This window comes from Schistocerca cancellata, chromosome 6, assembly GCF_023864275.1.
Source record: "Schistocerca cancellata isolate TAMUIC-IGC-003103 chromosome 6, iqSchCanc2.1, whole genome shotgun sequence".
NCBI classification, from domain to species: domain Eukaryota; kingdom Metazoa; phylum Arthropoda; class Insecta; order Orthoptera; family Acrididae; genus Schistocerca; species Schistocerca cancellata.
The window spans coordinates 148,775,431-148,800,160 of NC_064631.1; the positions used below are offsets into that span (position 1 = coordinate 148,775,431).

The following is a 24,730-nucleotide window of genomic DNA, read 5'->3' on the forward strand; positions in this document are numbered from 1 at the left end:
GATCAGTATGCTCAATACCTTAGAAACTTGTTTTCAGGTAAATGGGTTGAATCTAAACATATCTAAGGCTCACATGATCCAGTTCAAAACCAAACAGTCAAAATGTTAGCAGATTAAGATTTTACACAACAACCAAGATATAGAATAAGTTGACTCAGTCAAATTCTTACGTTTAAATGTAGATAAAAATCTGAGCTGGCAGGCACACATTGAATAGCAAACAAACTGAACAACTTTGCATTTGCAGTGTAAATATTATCAACTGCAACTGACATGGAAACACAAACAAAGCATATACGAGCTACTTCGAATCCATTATTATGTACGGTATTGTTTTTGGGATAGCTCCACAAACATAGTGCGGATACTAAAAATACAGAAAAAAATCATTTGAAATATGTGCACTGCAACTCACAAAGAACCATGTCAACCATTATTTAGGAAACTTAAAATATTACCTCTGCCAGCTTTAAAACTATATCAGAAAATTATATTTTTGTACACCAGGCATGAATTATTTGAGCGAAACCATTTTGTCCATTCACATGATACTAGAAACAAAGAAAATTTTATGCTTCCCACCCACTGCCTCAGATTGTATGCCCAGTGACCTCAGTACATGGGAGTGATGATGATGAGGTCCCATACTCCGAGGAGTGTGGGGAACACTGCAGGAGACCCGCACCGCTGACTAGGCAAGGTCCTAGCGGAGGTGGTTCGCCATTGCCTTCCTTCGACCGTAATGGGGATGAATGATGATGAAGACAACACAACACCCAGTCATCTCAAGGCAGGGAAAAATTCCTGACCCCGCCGGGAATCAAACCCAGGACCCCCTCTGCAGGAAGCAAGAACACTACCGCTAGACCACGAGCTGCGGACCATGGGAGTGAAAATTTGTAATAAATTAAAAGGGAACAAGTTGATGAAGATGAATTTAGGTTCACTTAAAAGGAAGCTAAATGAGGTACTGACACTGAAGTGTTATTACTCAGGGGATGAATTCATGCAGGGCAAACTGGAAATTTGAGCTGTATACATCACATTACATATTCCAAGAAATAGTCTTATAGTAATGCTATTATTTATTAATGTAAAAATCATTGTAACTGTATTATAAATTTTTTACATTCTCCTGTGCGCAAACCAAATGGATTGCAGATGTACATCATAGAGATGAATAAAACACAATTCACAAAAACAACCCCTATGCAAGCAGTGCCAGTTAGCTTCTGGCATCTGCACTACTGTTTCTGCCTTTCTTTTGGTCTATAAAATGTGGCTGGAGTGTAATACTGCCTCCTGCACCCCGTCCCTCCACCGAATACTGGCTGATGAGATAGACTGATCTGTAGTGTGCCCTGAGGTCTAGGTTAGGTTGTCAGGTGGCAGTTTGGTTACAGGTCTGTGAATGCAATATTATGTTCAGCCATATTATGTTCCTGAAGCAACTATGTAGCAATTCTGGATGAGAGGCATGTCGCATTGTCCTACATGCAATATTATGTTCCTGAAGCAACTATGTAGCAATTCTGGATGAGTGGCATGTCGCATTGTCCTACTGGAATTGCCCAAATCTGTCGGAATGCACGATGGACATGAATGGATGCAGGTGATCAGACAGGATGCTTATGTATGTGTCACCTGTCAGAGTCATATCTAGACATATCAGGGGTACCATATCACTCCAACTGCACATGTCCCACACCATTACAGTGCCTCCACCAGCTTGAACAGTCCGCAGCTGACATGCAGGGTCCATGGATTCACAAGGTTGTATCTATACCTGTATATGTCCATCCACTCGATACAATTTGAAACAAGATTCTTCTGACCATGGAACATGTTTTCAGTCATCAACAGTCCAATGTCGGTGTTGATGGGCCCAGGTAAGGTGTAAAGCTTTGTGTCATGCAGTCATCAAGGTTAAACGAGTGGGCTTTTGGCTCTGAAAGGCCATATCAATGATGTTTCATTGAATGATTCGCACACTGACGCTTGTTAATGGCCCAGTATTGAAATCTGCAGCAATTTGCGGATGGGTTGCACTTCTGTCATGCTGAACTATTCTTTTCAGTGATTATTGGACCTGTTCTTGCAGGACTTTTTTCCAGCCGCAGCGAAGTCAGAGATTTGATGTTTTACCAGATTCCTGATATTCCCAGTACTCTCGTGGAATGGTCGTACGGGAAAATCCCCACTTCATCGCTACCTTGGAAATGCTGTGTCCCATCGCTCATGCTCCAATTATAACACCAAATTCAAACTCACTTAAATCTTGATAGCCTGCAATTGTAGCAGCAGTGACCGATCCAACAGCTATGCGAGACGCTTATCATCTTACATAACCGTTGCTGACAGCAGTGCTATATTCTGCCTCTGTATTTGAATACGCATGCCTATACCATTTTCTTTGGTGTTTCAGTGCATAATTTTCTTTTTATTGTGCACAATTTGCACCTAATATCTTACAATATAAAACGTAGTTTCGCACAGCGCCATTGTGGATGGCCACTGGTGAATCCTGGGCCATGAACATTGAATCTTCCCTCTAAAGTTTATATTTATTTTTACATATATGAGTGCAACTACTGAAAATGAGGCTCAACTGAAGCTGTCAATACCAGATGTCGGCTTTGTCCTGTGGCATGTAATGCAATACATGTGCAATCAGGAAGAGAAAGAATACTGACTTGCTCTCACTTATAGAATGTAGGTTGTGATGACAGATTGATCTCTAGTGGAGCCCAAGAGATAGATTAGGTTGCAAAGTGACAATTTAGTTGTGAGTTAATGAAGCCAGCGAATGTGGATATAGTATTTTAATTGTGGTGACACACTGATCTGCAGCATACCCCAGTGCCCACGTAAGGTTGAAAGCTTGTGACTTGACTTCCACCACTGTCAACTCAAATAACTCAAGTTACCGTTAGCAGAATGAAGACTGTAATCGCAGACTGGTGCAACAGTGGACATTGGGCGACTGCATTTTAGAAAATTTAATCTGAGTATTATGAATTGTTAACTGATCTCTGCTATATGATTGACTTGAAAAACTCTGACTTCGTCTCTGTATGACTGCAGGTTATGCACACACAGTAAGTAAAAATTAACATAGCAAATTAGTAATGAAATCATGCCAATGGTGGATCGGTGAGACATTGAACTGTTGTGTCTTCCTTACTAGAAATGCCCCAAATAGAACTCATAATACAATAAATAATCAAATAAACATGTGACCTAGTGTACTAATAAGAAAGCAACACTTAAATAGCTCAAAATAAAATCATATATTATGATATCATTTACAGACAGCCCACAATGCTCACATTGCCATAATTCAAAACAGAAAGCCAAGTGTGAACAGCCAGGCTTCTCCTAGCTGCTCTCTAAAAAAAATTTGAAGGCTGCACCTTCTTTTATTGCTCAAGCACTCACATACAAAATCATTGACATTTATATCAATGTAAATATTGATGAACACAAGTGGAAAAATTTTTTTAGAAAGGGGTATTACAATGCTCCCTGAATGACTATGATACAGTTCGTTGCCTCTTTGTGAGTAGTCATTCGCCCTTCACACAACAGTAATAAAGTTAATATGCACACATTTCTTTTTCTTGTTTGATAAGAACAGATTCAATAAGTGTTCTGTTCAATTATTGTTAAGTCCTTGGCACAGATTTGTCCTATATCACCAAGATATAGGAGCGACACAGTGTCCTGGGATGAGCGTTGATTCCAAACATTCATCAGCTTCTGTTCACAACGTAATGTTGGCTGTGAGTCCATCAGAGACATGGCATAGATGCAGGCTGTGATGTCAGATGCTGCTTGTGACACAGACATGGGTTGTGTGACATTCCAAGGTGGTGTCAGGCCAGATGCTTTTATCTCCTTGGAACATTCATGGTACACGTACACAGTATTGTCTTCCTCATTTTCACCCCAGTGTCTTCTTGTATACATGCAGCAGTGCTGAGGCTCTGTGATTCATGAAACATTCATATTTTGGCATAAGTCTTTTGGAAGGCCACACTTCTATGGTGCTTATACAATTAAAACACTGTACATAGAGAAATGCATAGATAATAGATAAATATTTTTTAGATTCAGTTCTTTACAATAGATAACAACATACAGTTATAATGTACAACTATTTATTTTTCATCACATTCTGTCAACTGTAAAGATTTGGGCATTGTTCACTACAGAAACAACGAAAATTCAGACAAAGCTGAAAGTTCATTCTTTGTTTGTATAACACATTGCCTATCTACAAGGGTTAAAAGGTTGTTGATTTTACGTGAATATCAATGTGCCTATAAGTTTTGTTTTCTTGTACACGTATTAACATGTACATTTCAAATAGTTAATAATGTGCACTGCACAGATGTCAGGCAGAAATTACATTTTACTGCTAGTGTGCCGTGGCTTAGTTCAGGTGTGACCATCGGACATGATACACCATGTTTACATGATGTGAAATGTTCTCAATGAGGATTGGTGTTGGAGATGCAGTGTGAATTCCTGTGCATGAGAATCTATCAATGCCCTTTTGGTACCACACCCTCTTCAAGGAAGCAGCTTCAGTTCTTTCCCAAGTAAGTGTACATCTTAGTGTCCAGCAGAATGCTTATTACTTGTCCCTAATGTTCATTTAGCACCCCACCAGGGATCTGGAGTATGCATGACACACTAATTCTCCACCAAAGCTATCACTGTTTATCAGATGCACACCTCTAATTTGTCTTTCACTGTAACAGAAATCTATTAATATCTTTCTAATTATGAGTCACATGTTTTTGCAAAGTTCCTTTAAAAAATTTCACTCTTTTAGAATACACTTTAGTATCTGCATTTAGTATTCATGTATCATTAATTTAGTATTTCAAGTAATTATATACACACAAAATTTGGCTTAAAGAAAAGTCACTACAACACATGACTACCTAAAAGTTCGTGAGTGCAAAATAGCAAAGTACCTACTATTATAAACGATTCAGTTACAAAACAAACAAATGCTCATCAAAAAGGAGCAATACAAAGAATCTCTGATTACAAATATCATGCGAGAAGTACACTACCATTCATGTTGGTTAGCCATGTTTTGTGTAAGTGTACTGCTGACGTTGACTTTGTGTATAGCTCAGTACATTATGTACATGTGTGTGATAATGTTGTGTTTAGTTCGTGTGTGGCATACGGTGCAGTGTATCTGTATAGATGTTTTCATGTATTGACAAGCTATTATTCTCTTGCATTTTACTATTTGTGCAGTTTTTTTTATCAGTTCATAATTACCTTTTCCGTTCTTCACAAAAGAACTGTCAAAATATTAAAATGTATTAAGCATACAAAGTATTCAGCAATGTATAAGTATGATGTGCACCTTTACACTCAGAGGAAACAACCTTATATCTATACAGGCGAAAATACTAGACATTATAACAAACATAGAAAATCTTAAAGTGAGTTGGCACTGCTGCACATCTTCTAATTGATGTATGTGTATATATGCAAACAGATAAATACAGTCCCAGCTATTCAAATTTTTGTGTGGGTGCACACCTTGAGGAATGCAAGTGATGACATATGGTCCTTCATAAACTGTTGCCCACTTGCTGTTTTCATTTGAGCAGTGAAGATTTACAGCGAGTCCTGAGTGAAATGTAATTTCCTACTTCATAAGTTTTTGTGTTTCTAAGATTTTTGTCTTACTGCAATTTTGTAAGATGTGCCTGATGTGTGAGTGCAATGAACATGGTTTTTACCTTCCTTTGTAGGATTCTGCTTGTCTTGGAAATTTAGGAAGAGGGTATACCCATTAGTTGCTTTCTCTGAAATTCAACATCAAGTCTGCGAAAGTTTATTTTCTTTATAATAGAAGGAAACATTCCACGTGGGAAAAATATACCTAAAAACAAAGATGATGTGGCTTACCAAATGAAAGTGCTGGCAGGTCGACAGACACACAAACGAACACAAACATACACACAAAATTCAAGCTTTCACAACAAACTGTTGCCTCATCAGGAAAGAGGGAAGGAGAGGGAAAGACGAAAGGATGTGGGTTTTAAGGGAGAGGGTAAGGAGTCGTTCCAGTCCCGGGAGCGGAAAGACTTACCTTAGGGGGAAAAAAGGACGGGTATACACTCGCACACACACACATATCCATCCACACATATACAGACACGGTTTTTATCCCGCCTATATATGCTCAATAATACGTAACCCACTTCCAAACCCTAACCAAAAAACTTTTTATTTTCCACTTTCAACACTACCGCTGCTATAAAATCCACTTTAGTTCAATTACAGCTGCTTTCACGTATTAAACAACCATTTCTGCCAGTTCTAATAACTTCCACTTCCGTTTTTCGCACATCACTGATCATTTTAGCCGCTCCCCATAGGTTTTAACGTCATTATTTCTTCGTCAGACAATTGTTAGCCCCATTTTCGTAATCTTTCACCACGACACCACTCCTTTTAATACGTTTTTTCGAAATTTTCCCGAATTTCTCCGTCCTCTAACGTGATTTAGCGGCAACACAACCACCTAACCTTTATGCACATCGCTATCTACCAACCCAAGTTCACCACAGGATCAACTTAACCAACACTTTTTCGCCTTTTTTCATACCAGATCTCCAGTTGCTTTCTACTTCACCTTTATCTCTCCCCATATATTTCTATCTTTCATTTTCATTTCAACCTCATGTTAAACTTTCCACCTTCTAATACCATGTCACCCTCACAACACCCCCACAACGACCCCATCAAGTTTTATTTACATTCCCTCCGCAAACATGCCTTCACCCTAGCCAGATTACGCTCGCATATTTTATTTTCTCAGGCTTGTCTGACATTTGGCATAACCCCCAAAGGCCTCACACTTAAAGTTGCCATCTCTGGCTGCAACCCTTCTTTCCATCAGTCCCTATACCAGTCCCAAACTGAACAATCCATTGCCCTCACCCACCTAATCCTTCACCTACACATCAACTCAGCCAATGAACACACCCGTCAACTCCTATCCTTAATAAAAGTCCTCAATCTTTCCTCTCCCACATCCACACCGGCTATTCAGAGCATCCTCCTACAGGCCAACCGCAAATTAGAACAGCATCCCACCCTTCACCTCAAAAAACTATCCAATCTCCTGGTTTCCCACCTCCGGAAAGGCAACTCACTCACCCTTCACAACCTTTCCAGCAAACCTCAACCACCTCTCATTGCACACAAACCCAGTCTCTCCCATCTACTCAATCTCCCACTTCCAGCTCCACTCCCTCCAAAACCTCAAAATTCCAATCAACACAATCTGGTATCACAACACCCTAATTCAGTAGTTAACCTTTCCTCCAAACCTCTCTCCCAATCCGAAACCTCTGTCCTATCCAAAGGCCTCACCTTCAGCCCCACTCCCAGATTCAACCAAACAGCCCTCGTCAAAGATTTACTGTCCTACACTCGTACTCTCTGCTGGAAGTATCACTTTGCCACGAAGAAAAATGATCCTAATCCTACCCTTAATGATCCAACTCCCCAAGACACTATCCAAATTGAACCCTGCCTGGAACAGTTCCGTCCTCCGTCACAGCGGGACCCACCTCCTCTTCCTCAAAATCACCCTCTCCAAACCTTCCAGGAATTTCTGACTTCCAGCCTTGCCTCTCAATCCTTCTTAAAAAACCTTAATCCTACTCCCAACATCACCACTGCTGAAGCCGAGGCTATCCGTGATCTGAAGGCTGACCGGTCCATCGTCAGTCTTCCGGCGGACAAGGGTTCCACGACCGTGGTACTTGATCGTCGGGAGTATGTGGCTGAGGGACTGCGTCAGCTTTCAGACAACACCACATACAAAGTTTGCCAAGGTAATCCCATTCCTGATGTCCACGCAGAGCTTCAAGGAATCCTCAGAACCTTAGGCCCCCTACAAAACCTTTCACCTGACTCCATCAACCTCCTGACCCCACCGATACCCCGCACCCCTACCTTCTACCTTCTTCCTAAAATTCACAAACCCAATCATCCCAGCCGCCCCATTGTAGCTGGTTACCAAGCCCCCACAGAACGTATCTCTGCCTACGTAGATCAACACCTTCAACCCATTACATGCAGTCTCCCATCCTTCATCAAAGACACCAACCACTTTCTCAAACGCCTGGAATCCTTACCCAATCCGTTACCCCCAGAAACCATCCTTGTAACCATTGATGCCACTTCCTTATACACAAATATCCTGCACGTCCAGGGCCTCGCTGCGATGGAGCACTTCCTTTCACGCCAGTCACCTGCCACCCTACCTAAAACCTCTTTCCTCATTACCTTAGCCAGCTTCATCCTGACCCACAACTTCTTCACTTTTGAAGACCAGACATACCAACAATTAAAGGGAACAGCCATGGGTACCAGGATGGCCCCTTCGTACGCCAACCTATTCATGGGTCGCTTAGAGGAAGCCTTCTTGGTTACCCAGGCCTGCCAACCTAAAGTTTGGTACATATTTATTGATGACATCTTCATGATCTGGACTCACAGTGAAGAAGAACTCCAGAATTTCCTCTCCAACCCCAACTCCTTTGGTTCCATCAGATTCACCTGGTCCTACTCCAAATCCCATGCCACTTTCCTTGATGTTGACCTTCACCTGTCCAATGGCCAGCTTCACACGTCCGTCCACATCAAACCCACCAACAAGCAACAGTACCTCCATTACGACAGCTGCCACCCATTCCACATCAAACGGTCTCTTCCCTACAGCCTAGGTCTTTGTGGCAAACGAATCTGCTCCAGTCCGGAATCCCTGAAGCATTACACCAACAACCTGAAAACAGCTTTCGCATCCCGCAACTACCCTCCCGACCTGGTACAGAAGCAAATAACCAGAGCCACTTCCTCATCCTCTCAAACCCAGAACCTCCCACAGAAGAACCACAAAAGTGCCCCACTTGTGACAGGATACTTTCCGGGACTGGATCAGATTCTGAATGTGGCTCTCCAGCAGGGATACGACTTCCTCAAATCCTGCCCTGAAATGAGATCCATCCTTCATGAAATCCTCCCCACTCCACCAAGAGTGTCTTTCCGCCGTCCACCTAACCTTCGTAACCTCTTAGTTCATCCCTATGAAATCCCCAAACCACCTTCCCTACCCTCTGGCTCCTACCCTTGTAACCGCCCCCGGTGTAAAACCTGTCCCATGCACCCTCCCACCACCACCTACTCCAGTCCTGTAACCCGGAAGGTGTACACAATCAAAGGCAGAGCCACGTGTGAAAGCACCCACGTGATCTACCAACTGACCTGCTTACACTGTGATGCATTCTATGTGGGAATGACCAGCAACAAACTGTCCATTCGCATGAATGGACACAGGCAGACAGTGTTTGTTGGTAATGAGGATCACCCTGTGGCTAAACATGCGTTGGTGCACGGCCAGCACATCTTGGCGCAGTGTTACACTGTCCGGGTTATCTGGATACTTCCCACTAACACCAACCTATCCAAACTCCGGAGATGGGAACTTGCTCTTCAATATATCCTCTCTTCCCGTTATCCACCAGGCCTCAATCTCCGCTAATTTCAAGTTGCCGCCACTCATACCTCACCTGTCATTCAACAACATCTTTGCCTCTGCACTTCTGCCTCGACTGACATCTCTGCCCAAACTCTTTGTCTTTAAATATGTCTGCTTGTGTCTGTATATGTGTGGATGGATATGTGTGTGTGTGCGAGTGTATACCCGTCCTTTTTTCCCCCTAAGGTAAGTCTTTCCGCTCCCGGGACTGGAATGACTCCTTACCCTCTCCCTTAAAACCCACATCCTTTCGTCTTTCCCTCTTTCCTGATGAGGCAACAGTTTGTTGCGAAAGCTTGAATTTTGTGTGTATGTTTGTGTTCGTTTGTGTGTCTGTCGACCGGCCAGCACTTTCATTTGGTAAGTCACATCATCTTTGTTTTTAGGTAAAGTTTATTGTCTGTCATAAATAGGAACATAGTTTACTACATGTGCAAACAGATCAAGATATTGCATCCTTTGTGTATGTTGGTTATATGTGAAAATGCACATGAACTCGCTTTATTTGTTCATGAGACCCAGAAAATATTAGATACAGGCTCCCAGGTAGATGCTATTTTTCTTGACTTCCGGAAGGCGTTCGATACAGTTCCGCACTGTCGCCTGATAAACAAAGTAAGAGCCTACGGAATATCAGACCAGCTGTGTGGCTGGATTGAAGAATTTTTAGCAAACAGAACACAGCATGTTGTTATCAACGGAGAGACATCTACAGACATTAAAGTAACCTCTGGCGTGCCACAGGGGAGTGTTATGGGACCATTGCTTTTCACAATATATATAAATGACCTAGTAGATAGTGTCGGAAGTTCCATGCGGCTTTTCGCGGATGATGCTGTAGTATACAGAGAAGTTGCAGCATTAGAAAATTGTAGCGAAATGCAGGAAGATCTGCAGCGGATAGGCACTTGGTGCAGGGAGTGGCAACTGACCCTTAATATAGACAAATGTAATGTATTGCGAATACATAGAAAGAAGGATCCTTCATTGTATGATTATATGATAGCGGAACAAACACTGGTAGCAGTTACTTCTGTAAAATATCTGGGAGTATGCGTGCGGAACGATTTGAAGTGGAATGATCATATAAAATTAATTGTTGGTAAGGCGGGTACCAGGTTGAGATTCATTGGGAGAGTCCTTAGAAAATGTAGTCCATCAACAAAGGAGGTGGCTTACAAAACACTCGTTCGACCTATACTTGAGTATTGCTCATCAGTGTGGGATCCGTACCAGATCGGGTTGACGGAGGAGATAGAGAAGATCCAAAGAAGAGCGGCGCGTTTCGTCACAGGGTTATTTGGTAACCGTGATAGCGTTACGGAGATGTTTAACAAACTCAAGTGGCAGACTCTGCAAGAGAGGCGCTCTGCATCGCGGTGTAGCTTGCTCGCCAGGTTTCGAGAGAGTGCGTTTCTGGATGAGGTATCGAATATATTGCTTCCCCCTACTTATACCTCCCGAGGAGATCACGAATGTAAAATTAGAGAGATTAGAGCGCGCACAGAGGCTTTCAGACAGTCGTTCTTCCCGCGAACCATACGCGAGTGGAACAGGAAAGGGAGATAATGACAGTGGCACGTAAAGTGCCCTCCGCCACACACCGTTGGGTGGCTTGCGGAGTGTGGATGTAGATGTAGATGTAGAACCTGCTTAATTCATGAAACACCCTTTTAAGGGGATTTGCTTCTGGGTTAAAGCATGTTATTAAAATTATTTGTATGCCATTATCTTGCATAAATCATCTCCATTTTTATCCAGTGAAGTAAGGTGCATTGTCTACGAGCAGTGACATGGGTTTCCATATTGTGGGAAAGTAATCATTTAAGATTCTTTTCATAATTACTGCAGTGTATAGCTTTAAAAGGTTGGAAAAATGTAATATAATGCAATAACATATTTCATACCTCCACAGGCTGTTGGGTGTCGATCAATAATATAAAAAGCCACAATTTCATGTGGTTTACTTGACACATTGAGTACAATTCAGTCTCACTAGTTTTGTTGTTGGATTTTGTTTTGTGACAGATGAACCAAGTGCTTACTAATCAATGTACTTTTCATCACATACTGTGAAAGCAGCAAAATAAGTTTCACAGCACACTTTCAGGTACTGTAGTTTCCGCAGACATGATCTACACAAAATAAGTTTATCTACATTTTCAGAGAGAATGCATACACACCAAGTGTCTGCAATAAGATGTCTTCTATAGAACAGTACATCACTGTGCAAAGTGTAATACTGTTTCATACTAACTGTGTTTTCTGTTTTATCCGTATACTCACCTTCTGCCACTGTCGATCTGCATCTTGTAATTCTTTCCTGTTTCTGCACATGTCAGTATAGTATGTCCAGTAGTATTTGTCTTTCATGAGTAATATGTTACAGTCTGTTACTTGTTTTAGATTTTCTGCATTTTCGGTAAGCCTTTGTGGCAGTTTAGATAGTGTGTCAGCTACAGTGTTTGCTTTCCCTGCTACCTGAATTACTCCAAATGAGTATTATTGTAACAACAATGCCCAACACACTACAGGGTTATTACAAATGATTGAAGCGATTTCACAGCTCTACAATAACTTTATTATTTGGGATATTTTCACAATGCTTTGCACACACATACAAAAACTCAAAAAGTTTTTTTAGGCATTCACAAATGTTCGATATGTGCCCCTTTAGTGATTCGACAGACATTAAGCCGATAATCAAGTTCCTCCCACACTCGGCGCAGCATGTCCCCATCAATGAGTTCGAAAGCATCGTTGATGTGAGCTCGCAGTTCTGGCACGTTTCTTGGTAGAGGAGGTTTAAACACTGAATCTTTCACATAACCCCACAGAAAGAAATCGCATGGGGTTAAGTCGGGAGAGCATGGAGGCCATGACATGAATTGCTGATCATGATCTCCACCACAACCGATCCATTGGTTTTCCAATCTCCTGTTTAAGAAATGCCGAACATCATGATGGAAGTGCGGTGGAGCACCATCCTGTTGAAAGATGAAGTCGGCGCTGTCGGTCTCCAGTTGTGGCATGAGCCAATTTTCCAGTATGTCCAGATACACGTGACCTGTAACGTTTTTTTCGCAGAAGAAAAAGGGGCCATAAACTTTAAACCGTGAGATTGCACAAAACACATTAACTTTTGGTGAATTGCGAATTTGCTGCACGAATGAGTGAGCATTCTCTGCCGCCCAGATTCGCACATTGTGTCTGTTCATTTCACCATTAAGAAAAAATGTTGCTTCATCACTGAAAACAAGTTTCGCACTGAACGCATCCTCTTCCATGAGCTGTTGCAACCACGCCGAAAATTGAAAGCGTTTGTTATTGGGTGTCAGTGCTTGTAGCAATTGTAAACGGTAAGGTTTCTGCTTTAGCCTTTTCCATAAGATTTTCCAAACCGTCAGCTGTGGTACGTTTAACTTCCTGCTTGCTTTATTCGTCGACTTCCGTGGGCTACGCGTGAAACTTGCCCACACGCGTTCAACCGTTTCTTCGCTCACTGCAGGCCGACCTGTTGATTTCCCCTTACAGAGGCATCCAGAAGCATTAAACTGCGCATACCATCGCCGAATGGAGTTAGCAGTTGGTGGATCTTTGTTGAACTTCGTCCTGAAGTGTCGTTGCACTGTTATGACTGACTTATGCTAGTGCATTTCAAGCACGACATACGCTTTCTCGGCTCCTGTCGCCATTTTGTCTCACTGCGCTCTCGAGCGCTCTGGCGGCAGAAACCTGAAGTGCGGCTTCAGCTGAACAAAACTATATGAGTTTTTCTACGTATCTGTAGTGTGTCGTGACCATATGTCAATGAATGGAGCTACAGTGAATTTATGAAATCGCTTTAATCATTTGTAATAGCCCTGTATATGCAGGTGTAATACTTTGCACATCAAAAAACTCAAAGCTTGGTGATCGGTATATACCTTTACATTTTTACCATAAGTGTAGTAATAGAACTATTTGAATGCCCTCAATATTGCTCCTGTTTCTAATTCTGTTGCTGAATGAGGATTCAGTGTGTTCTACTTGAAAAGCTAATCACTTTTACTTCACACTTACCGTGTTCTTGATCAATTTGAAACTTACATGAGTGTAAACCTGTGTTTGAGGTACCTGTAGAGGCACAAAATTTTTTGCTCACATGAAGATGACATAAGATACCTGAAATAACTAATGTTTCTTTGATTGCGTTAAAGTCATTGGTACATTTCCTGTGTCCAAAGCTGTAAGGCATTCTTCTTAAGTAAACCTAGTAATGCTGTGGTACTTAACAATTTGTTTGGAATGAAAGAACAAAAGAAAGAATAGATTGAAAAATCATCCAAATATCTCTGAAGAAGATATTTTTACAAACATCGAACCCATGGTCAAGGGATGATAAACCTTTATTTGCAACTGGTTGGCTGACTTTTCTGAATTACACAGTTGCTGTTTTGCAGCCATATTTAAGACCGAAAGAAAGAGCAAAGTCCTGAGGATGCCTTTTACTGCTTCTTGCTGTTTGAATATGACAGCACTAATTTTATTGGGATCTGGTTGTATCCCTTAGGAAGATATTATGTTTCTAAAAATTTGATCTCCTCTCTTGCAAACTTAGATTTTTGTAAATTTACTGTTACTTCTGCTTGTGAAAACTTCTCTAGCATTCTTTCTAGAATGAGAAAGTGTTCTTTCCAAGAGTCTCTTGCTGTGAGAATGTTGTCAATATACAGTGTTACATGATCTTAACAGTTATAGACCTTGTACTATGTCTACACATGTGATGGACACTCCAGAACTAGCATTAAGGTAGCATACAAAACTGATAATTTCTACTACGAAAAAAGAGTGTATGCTTCTGGTGTTAATTTAACCTGCCTGTATGAACTTTCTAAATCACTACTTGGAAAGTATATGACACCATGGAATTTTTATAACTGCTCATCAAGGTTTTCAGGTCTTGCGCATAGAGGTGCAATTATTTTATTTATGGCTTATGCATCTAACATGAGACAAATACTTCCATTAGACTTGGTTACTGCTAACAATGAACTGCAGTATGGTGACATAGATGTTTCAATTATTTTTCATTGTAGCATCTACTTGATCTCCTCTCCCACTGCTGCTCACTTTGCCCAGGAGATCATATACATGTGGCAAAATATATCATGGAGGCAAACTTCCGTATTGTAAATGCAGGTTTTAATAACACCTGGTTTTTGTGTAAATAACTATAAATATTGTAGCAGTAGATCATGTAACTTACCTCTCTTTTCCTTTGTAATTGCTGTAGATTCTATCACTTTATTGCCCATGAGTTCCTTTAAGTCTGATGTTTCATTATTGAGAATGGGGCGACTGACGTTATAACTGTTGTCATTGCCTAAGAATTATATACTACCTCTGGCAATATTTGCAATGATTTAACTATTTTTGTGTCCAGAATTACTTCAATCTTGTCGACATTGTGCTTCAAGAAACATTTCCAAAGGAGGGATCAATTATTGCATCTTTCTCTCTCAGAAAATCTGTGCTATCAGGCAGTCAGTAACTAAATGATCGATTACCAGAAACAGGCACTCTATCGCTTCATTACCCAGCTCAATTGTCCCAAACCCTGCATCCTAACATCAACAGCATTCATGTTTCGGCGTTTCTGGACAGGAAAATATGGAGTAGGGCCTAGTTCCTTCATTCTTTTATACAAATTGCATGATACAGCACATACTGCTGCTCTTGTATCGATAACAACTGTGATTGGTACACCACCCACAATAGCTTGTGCTGTGGCTTGTATCACTTAATTCTTTGGATCATGACATTTTGTTTTCTTCTCTTAACTTGTCACAAAGATCCTTGTTTTTGTTGTACCTTAATAAGAATACAGGAACTGTCTGATTATTACATGGTTTATTATGGTTCTGTTTACTAGCTTGCAACAGGGAGTTGCCGCCCCCCCTCCCCCCACCATATGATCTCAGTTAAAGCTTATAATGTGTTGTACTGTGTCCGTTTAGTGATGCTTATTTATTACAAGCTGTAGATTAGTAACATTGTCTGCTGCAGTTTGGACTGTAGCATCGTATATCGTTTGATTGTTATTTTTTGTTTATGCATTATCCACAACATGGTCAAGTTGTTGTAATGCAAGTAATAGTCCGGCTGATACCAGCAATCATTTCTTTCTTCTCTTGTAGTCAGACTGGCCATGAGTTAGTTTCCATATCACAATCATTTAACAACAAAATTTTTTGAACTCCATTTTGGATCAGAACAGTCGGCTGTTTGTGTTTGAGAAAATGTCGTGGAACATGAAAATGTGTGAAATTTTCATTATTGTCCCCAAATTACACAATAGGTGGTACAACAGTGTCTTGCTATGCTTTTTGTCATGCTTGTTACACAGCCAGTTGATGTCATGTACATTGTTATCATAGCATGAAGTTACTGAAAAAACAAGTACTGCACCCAGATCATAGAGTGGTTTTAAAAAAGATACACTTCTGTATAACATATTACTATAGTGCTTGGTTTCAAAATGGTCTTTCTTGTTTCCTAAAACATTACTGAAATTTGGATACATGTTGCCGAATAGGGATAAGTGAGGACTTGTACTAAATGCTTCGAAATTCAATTCATCTTGAATTGCGTTCATGATCAATGTGAGGTACTATTAATGTTCCTTTGGTTTGTGTTAACTTCTGTTTTTAAGAATTTTTTTATTTTTTATCCACTGTGTGCATTATTGTCATCTGCTATTGAGTGCAAACTATTATATATTTAAATGAACTCTGTACATACAAACTTATAATAAAGCTTCATTTACTGCATCTGACTACAGGTTATTGGCCCAGATAGAAAGGTTTGTTTTTCATAGTAGTGGCAGGGTTTTTTGGTGATGTCACGAGTAACACCAAATATGAAGTTAGCAGGGTAGTGTTGGCATGGCTCAACGGAACAGTCTATGCATCAGTGTTTGAAGTTGTCTTGAAGGGACAACTGGACAGTGTGGCTATTCCAAATGGAAGTGACATTCAGAGGAAAGGGCTTTTTAGATATTGTCAGTGGCATAAATATTAAGCTTCAGAAAAAGAAAGAAGCTGCAGAAAAACCATAGATGGAAAAGGACGCAAAAGCATAGGAACTTATTGTGACGCAGATGGAGGTAGTGCCACTCACTCATCTACTTTCATGAATGATGTCAGCTGGCATGTGGACTAAACTGAAGACTGTGTATGAGGAAGAGTCTGCAGTGAGTATTCACCTACTTCAGCAAAAGTTGCTCTTGCTCCAATCTGGTAAAGAGTCGGTGGTTACAGTTATGTCAAAAATAGAAGTCAACACTAAATTGAAGCAAGCAGGTGAATCACTTTCAGAGAAAATGGTAATAACCAAGATGTTGATGCCATTACCAGAGAGATATAAATGTTTCCTTTCCATGCAACATGGAAGTCTGTCCTCTTTTTTACCTGTTATGATTCTCGTAAGGATGGCCATTTTGCAAAGGATTGCAAAAATAAAGCGAAAAGAGAAGTTGCAGATGTTGTCATAAAAGAGGTCATCTGGAGTCAGATTGCAGGTTGTTGAAGTCCAAGAAAGGTAAAAAGGCTCAGAATGTAAATGCCTTTATGTATACGAGGTAAGGAGTTGACCTAGAAGATTACTGGTTCATGGATACAGGTGCTAGTGAGCATATGTGCAATAAGGGAGGATTGTTTAAGAAAGCGGACAGTGTGCAGAACTCCATGTAAGTTCCTGTGGGTGACTGTAAACTTGATGTGTGGTACTGTGAAACTGTATGCACGGAAAGGGGTTAAATTTATCAAAACAGTACTTAGTGGAGTGCTTTTTGTGACTGAATTGAAATTCAATCTGTTTCCAGTAGGAACTGTGCTGGACAAAGTTATGTGTTTACTGTAAAACAAGGAACAATGTGAATTCTTGAACAGTAAAGATAAAATTCGTGCATTATCCGAAAGTTTCAATAGCATGTATGTTGTTTTTCCTAAACAGAATGCAAATCAGAACTGTCAATGGTTACTATGGTGTGTGCAGATAAAACCCTCTCTATGGCGACAGTAATGACACTAGGCAGCTTTCATCAGTCAGTACGGGTAGTGGTCCGGTAAATTTGTCCCAGCGTATTGAAAACTTGAGTGTTTGGCATAAAAAATTGTGCTATCACAACATAACACATGTGAGAGAGTTCTTGTCACGTAAACGAGTGGAGTTTTTTTATTAATTTGTCACTTATGGAGAGTGTTTGGTGGGTAAACATCATCATTTGCCTTTCCCTGTTGGTTCATCATGAGCTAACGCCCCACTTGAACTGGTTCATGCAGGTGTCTGTGGACGATGGAAACGCATTCTCTTGGACGAGTGAGATATTTTTTGTTTTTGAAGAGCTACTTGGGTAATCACAAAGTATTCTTTATGAAACAGAAGGGCGAAGTCAAAGGACTGATCAAGAATTCTACTGCAAAATCTGAGAGCGAAACTAGTATCAAAATTAAAGTTCTAAGGAGTGCTCATAGACTGGAGTTCATGAATACTGACTTAGGTACATTTTTGAGTGAGAATGGCATAAGCCATCAAAGAAGCACTGTGTACACATCACAGCAAACTGGAAGAGTTGAAAGGGAAAGTGCACCTTGATTGAAGCTGCTTGTTCAATGATTTCAGGAACACCCAAAAATTTCTGGTTGAAGCAGTTAACAAAGAGGCTTACACATTAAAGTGAACTGGTCCAAGTCCTGTCAGAGGTAAAACTCTTTTAGAAGCCTTGTATGGCAGGGAATTATCCTTATTAGATTTAAAAATATTATGTTTTCATCTACCTGTCCTAAAAAAAATGAATAAGTATAATAAAATTAACCCCCAAAAGTAGATATGTTTATTTATAGGTCATGATAATGATGTGAAGGGGTACAGAATCTGTACACTTCCCACAAAGGAAATTGAGGTGCAACAAGATGTAGTTTTCTTGCCACTGACCTAATAGAATCAGATACTACTTGTTGTGATGAAGAGAACGTGGCTAAAATTTCATAATCACACGGGCAGACAGAAGAAATAAAGATTGAGGCTGTGGAAGAAAACAGAAGTCAGCTTAGACAAGAACAAGAAATCAGTGAATACAGAGAAGTTTCGTTTGAAGATGCAGAGGAAGATGTAGATGATAAGGATGTGAGGACATAAAATCTGAGACCAAATTACTTAGAGGATTACAAGTTGGGCCAGTTGACTGCAGTGAATGACAACTCCAAAACCTACACTAAAGTGCCAGAATGAGATTTTCACTCTGTAGCGGAGTGATCTAAGTTTTAATCTGCCAGCTACACTAAAGTGATTTCTTTTACTGATGCTGAAAACTGGAAAGATGCCATAACAAGAAAGCTACAAACAGACACAAAGTGGGTTTTTAGTCAGATAAGAGTTGAGGAAAGTAATGCTGTTTATTGCAAAGCTGGTCTTGTAGCTAAAGGTTTACAACATCTACATCTATACTCTGCAAACCACCGTGAGGTGCATGGCAGTTGGTTGACTTATTCAGAAACATACTGTCCAATAGCAAAATTAACTTCGGTCAATCTTTCCTTTCCTTTCTTTTTTTAATGAGAATAACTTTCCCATCCAGCAACTGAATGTTTGTAGGCATTTTCTCTATGGAGAGAGAGTTGGAGACTTTTATATTAAATTACCTACTGCATGTTGCATTAAATGAATGGTAAAGTTTGTACCTTAGAATGACTGTATGGTTTAAAGGAATTGGAATTCTACACAGTAATAACTGGCTTAGGATTTGGAAGAAGTGATTTTGAGCATTCCTTGTATGTAAAAAAAACAAAAACAAAAAAAAAAACAAAAAAAAAAACAAAAAAAAAAAACAAAAAAAACCATACTTGTATACACTGATGACCTGCTGATAGCGCCAACTTCTGAGAGTGAAATTAACAATTTAAAGCTGTTATTAAGTGATAACTTTAAAACGAAGGATTTAGGTCTGATTTGGAACTATTTGGGAATGAATATTGTTCAAAATTTAAGGGACCGCACTGTTACTATTTGTCAAAATACCTACCTTGAAAAAGTAGTGGAGTTTTTGATATGTTCGAAACTTAATTCTATTTCAGCTCCCACGGAGAAAAATTTTGATCACAGTGTGTTAAGAAGAGAAAAATTTGGAAATGAAGGCATTGAGAAAAGATGCAGAGTTAATGTCATGTTAGATTCCAGTCCACATATACGTGTAGCAATAAGTATTCTAGTATTCTAAGCACATACCAATCATATGCAAGTCTGGACACCCTTTTCCAGCAAATGCAACATAACGGACTTCAGAATAACCACTATGGGATTACCTTGACACTCATCAATGAAGACATTCTGTGTAATTCAGACAATAAAACACCATATTTGGTATTTCAGATAAGGTTGGCTAATGGTTCAAAAGATGGTATCACAGTGGCATTTCTTTATACCAAGAAGAACGTCTTCAGTATAGGCACCATTAAGCTAGGATCCACAACTGCCACATGGTCTCAGGCATTTATCAAATTAAGTGTAATGATTGCCAATGCCTCTACATCAGTCAGACAGGGCACACTTTTCCCATCCAACACAAAGAACATCATCTAATTTACCTAGTCATCTGAAAGCTAATGGGCACTCTATTGGTGACACAAATACTAATCTGAGTATCATACAATGGAAAATAGAGGATGGAATGTAACAATATTATGAAAAAGAATGCTGCTACTCACCATATAGCAGAGATGCTGAGTCGCAGATAGGCACATCAAAAAGACTGTCGCAATATAAGCTTTTGGCCAACAAGGCCTTAACTTCAACAGCTTCTCCCACATACGCTTCACCTGATTCTACTCAACCCAATAAACCATCTTCCTAGATGTTGACCTCCACCTCAAGGATAGCTACAACAGTACCTCTGTCCATATCAAACCTACTAATCACATGCAATACCTCCACTTCGACAGCTGCCACCCATTCCATACCAAGAAGTCCCTTCCATACAGCATAGCCACCCATGGTCGTCGAATCTGCAGTGATGAGCGGTCCCTCTCAAAATATACCGAGGGTCTCACTGAGGCCTTCACAGACCATAATTATCCTTCCAAACTTGTACAAAAACAAATCCATGCCTTACCTTTCCAGTCTCCCACAAACTCCCAAAGTCTCACCATCCGGCCATAGAGGAACATTCCCCTATTAACTCAGTACCACCCAGGACTGGAGCAACTGAATTACATTCTCCACTGGGGTGCCAACTACCTCTCGCCGCCCTGAAACGAGAAATGTCCTGCCCACTATCCTTCCCCCCCTCCCACAGTTGTACTTTGCCATCCACCGAACCTATAAAATATACTCATCCATCCCCACACAACCCTGGCTCCCAGCCCCTTACCTCATGGCTCATTTTCCTGTAATAGACCTAGATGCAAGACCTGTCCCATACATCCTCCCACCACCACCCACTTCAGCCCGGTCAAAAACATCACCTACCCAATGAAAGGCAGGGCGACCTGTGAAACCAGTCATGAAATCTACGAGCTAAGATGCAACCACTGTGCTGCATTCTACGTAGGCATGACAACAAGCACACTATCTGTCCGCATGAATGGCACCAACAAAATGTGGCCAAGAAACAAGTGTACAGCCCTGTTGCTGAGCATGCTGCCCAACACATCCTTCATTTCAATGACTGCTTCACAGCCTGTGCCACATGGATCCTTTCCACCAACACCAGATTTCCTGAATTGTGCAGGTGGGAACTCTCCCTGTAATATATCCTACATTCCCATAACCCTCCTGGCCTCAACTTTCGTTAGTCATTTTCCTCACGCATCCAGCCCTTTCCCTGCTCCCATTCCAGTACTACACAGCCCCCATTCCACCAATGTACCCAGTCTTTTTACTTCTCTCCTTTTCCACTACCCCCCCCCCCCAACCTCTCCCCTGCCCTCCATCTAACCTCCCGACTGCACCTGTATGACCTACCCCCTCTGTCTTGTCCTTGCACACTCCCCAGTAGCTCTCCAGTTACCCAATCCTATCCTGCTATCCCTCTCCCTCCCCACCCCAGCCTCCTCCTTACCCCCACCCAGCTGCCACTCTCATCATGCACTGCTGCTGCTTCCAGTGTGGCTTCAGCTGCCAGAGGCTGCAGTTTTTGTGTGTGTGTGTTTTGTCTATTTTTTACAAAGGTCTTGTTGACTAAAAGCTTATATTGTGACAGACTAATTTGAGTACCCTTCATCATCAGCATAAAGGCTGTGTCCTTATTTATTAGAGGAAATAGAAATTATGAGTGCTTAAATAAGAACACTTCATCTAAAATTAATGAGTAAACCACACACCTTTTAAGTAATTATTCCTTTTTGAGATAGTGCTCAAGCTTCACCAATATTACCCTCAGACTTTCCTCTCTAACGATTTGTATTTTTCTTTTTATCCCTTTAATTTTAGTCATCTAATTGATATCATTTTACTTTGTGGATACTTAATGTTGCAATGTTTATTTAATTTTTATCTAGCTTTCCCCTAATGGTTCACTCGTGGATTTTTTATATTTTTTTAAATTTCTGAATTTTATCTTTTATATTGTTTTTACCATATAGGTGGGCACACTAACTATTTATGCCAAGTACATAACTTTCAATTTATTTTAATATTGTGATGATGTACGTTTAACCATCTTCTATTTACTTATATATTATTTTCACAGTTTGTTAATGTTCAGGCCAGTCAGTCACCACCAACACTGTTTGCCTCAAGACAGCTTCACTTTCCCTCGCAATATGACGGTTGCTAGCTTTTGTCCGCAGCTGCCTGCAACCATTGCATCATTCTATATCAAAGCTTCACATGCGGCTTATGACCTGCCCGCAGCCTGGTATCCACATTGTGCAGTGGCCACACACACCTCATGGTGTATGTGATCTTACATTGGTCAGTGACATACTCTTAATACTGCTCTCTCTTTGCCTACTCACTCTTTTTTAGGTTTTTTGGCTATCTGGCATGACACCCACATTTTCATTCTGACTAATCTGAACATAGCAACCTCATATTTGTAGTTGAACAGTGAACCCCCTACTATTATAACAAATATGTGTTAAGTATTATAATATCTCTTATTCTAGTTTCTTCATTTTCCCTTGTACTCTGGAATACGGTCCAAAACTGATCATGATTTTGAACCAATAAAACTATTTACAACAGAAGCAGTTACTTACCTGGGTCTACTATGAACCTCAGTTGTGGTTGTCCTTCTAACCACATTTTATGAATACTGTAATAATTTTACAAGAAAATAATGTGCTAAGATCTATAGTGCATGATAGTAATGTTGTGTCATCCTTTTGAGTACAATATTTGACTCATCGTGAGAGCATGTTGACTCAGTTTTTCTGGTGGGCTGATGGGAGGACATGCATGGGGAATAGTGGTATGTTCACATGCCTAGAGTCAGTTTTCCAAATGTACTGCAGATAGTGCAAGGAGCATAGTCAGCAAATACATGGTTCAGGAGCCACCAGCAGGTGTAATGATGAAGAGAAAAATTATGTTTACATCAAACAACAATGTATAATATGGACCAACTTAGTAAGGCAGTGCAGTTATTTATATGCTACCCTAACATTTGGGAGGACAGAGCTTGTTCTGTCTTAGGTTTTTCTAAATCATTTCCGGCAAATGCCAGCATGGTTCCTTCATCAAGGCCACAGCCAATCATCTATCCTCTCCTCATAAAATATAGGCTACTACATATTCTGTATGTATGTATACAGAGGTGTCCCAGGCGGAATGGTCAATATTCAGAGGTCTGGCAGCAACGAAGAGGAGGAGATTATTGTTTAATGTCCCATTGACGAGGTCATTAGAGACAGAGTGCAAGCTCATATTAGGGAAAGATGGAGAAGGAAATCAGTCATGATCTTTCAAGGGAACCATCCCAGCATTTGCCATAAGAGATTTAGGTAAATCGTGGAAGACCAATACTGGATGCCCACACATGGGTTTGAACCATCATCGTCCTGTATCCGAGGCCAGTATGCTAACCACTGCACTACCTCACTCGGTGCAGCAATGATGATTTGAAGCAGAAAAGTCTAGTAACCATGTGCTTTCAAATGAATATCATTAAGAGCTATGAGCACATGTTCATCTTCACAGCTGCAAAATACATCTCTTCTACTGAACACGCATTCATAGCCCATGTTTACTACACATTTTTTTCTTGTTTTGGTCTGTACTACCATCTCCCAAAATATGTAAAGCAAAGAGCTTGCAGCAGAAGATATATGTTTGACAGTAACTAAGACGACGACGTGCTCAGTCTTAAGGTATGCATTTTAGAGTGCATGTTTACTAGATTTTTTGTTTCATATGATCATTGCTGTCATATACCTGAATACTGATAATTCCTCCTAGTACATCCTGTATTTTTGAGATACTTATTTTCATTGTATTATTTTGACAAATCCCGTATCATTATATGATCCCAGTATGAATAAATAAAAGAACAGATTTCAGTTTATGTGATGTTAATATTATCCTCTACTAAATTATCTACATGACTAGGTTGGCTGTTAAAGATTTTTATGCTGAATATTTCACTTTTTTCTGCGCCACATGACTGATGGTTAGTGTAATTCATTTCTCATTCTAGTGTTATATCTATGAATTGTGGTTGATTGTTGAAAACAAACTTCGTAGTGAAATAAATGTAATCCTCATTACATGCCCTCCTGATTTGTTTCCCTAAATCACTTCAGGCAAATGCTGGGATGGTTCCTTCGAAAGGTCATGGTCAACTTTCTTCGCCACCCTTCCTTAATCTGATGGGACCAATGATCTTGCTGTTAGGTCCCTTTCCCCAAAATCTACCAACCTGCCTCATTACACAGTTTACACATTGATGAGTTACTCCACAATATTATGTCATAAAACGTTGGTAATTAAAATATGAAAAGTATGTCAAATTTTTAAGATTTTCACCTCCAAAATCAAATATTATCCCCAATTCAAAAGTTACAGAGCTGCTTCAATGGTGTGATCAGACCTTGTGTGGCACAGAATTTTAAGTACCTTCTGTGTGTTATCCAAGTTCATTAACAGTTCATTTGCAGAAAACCA

General features: G+C 40.3%; 1 protein-coding gene across 1 annotated transcript; it reads right to left on the bottom strand.

Annotated features, from left to right (window-relative positions):
• Positions 1 to 3,581: 3,581 nt before the first annotated feature.
• LOC126191576 (uncharacterized) lies at positions 3,582 to 6,033 on the bottom strand. The gene is made up of 2 exons (XM_049932505.1): positions 5,944 to 6,033; positions 3,582 to 3,986 (listed from the first exon to the last, which is right to left on the bottom strand). The coding sequence occupies exons 1-2, from the start codon at positions 5,990 to 5,992 to the stop codon at positions 3,640 to 3,642; spliced, it is 396 nt and encodes a 131-aa protein (XP_049788462.1). The 5' UTR covers positions 5,993 to 6,033; the 3' UTR covers positions 3,582 to 3,639.
• Positions 6,034 to 24,730: the final 18,697 nt, after the last annotated feature.

Excerpts from the sequence above, each read along its gene's own strand:
- LOC126191576 (XM_049932505.1), bottom strand. The coding sequence starts at position 5,992 with ATGTTTGTGTTCGTTTGTGTGTCTGTCGACCTGCCAGCACTTTCATTT. Across the intron at positions 3,987-5,943 it reads CCTGCCAGCACTTTCATTTG|AGCCTCAGCACTGCTGCATG; the intron begins GTAAGCCACATC and ends CATGAATCACAG.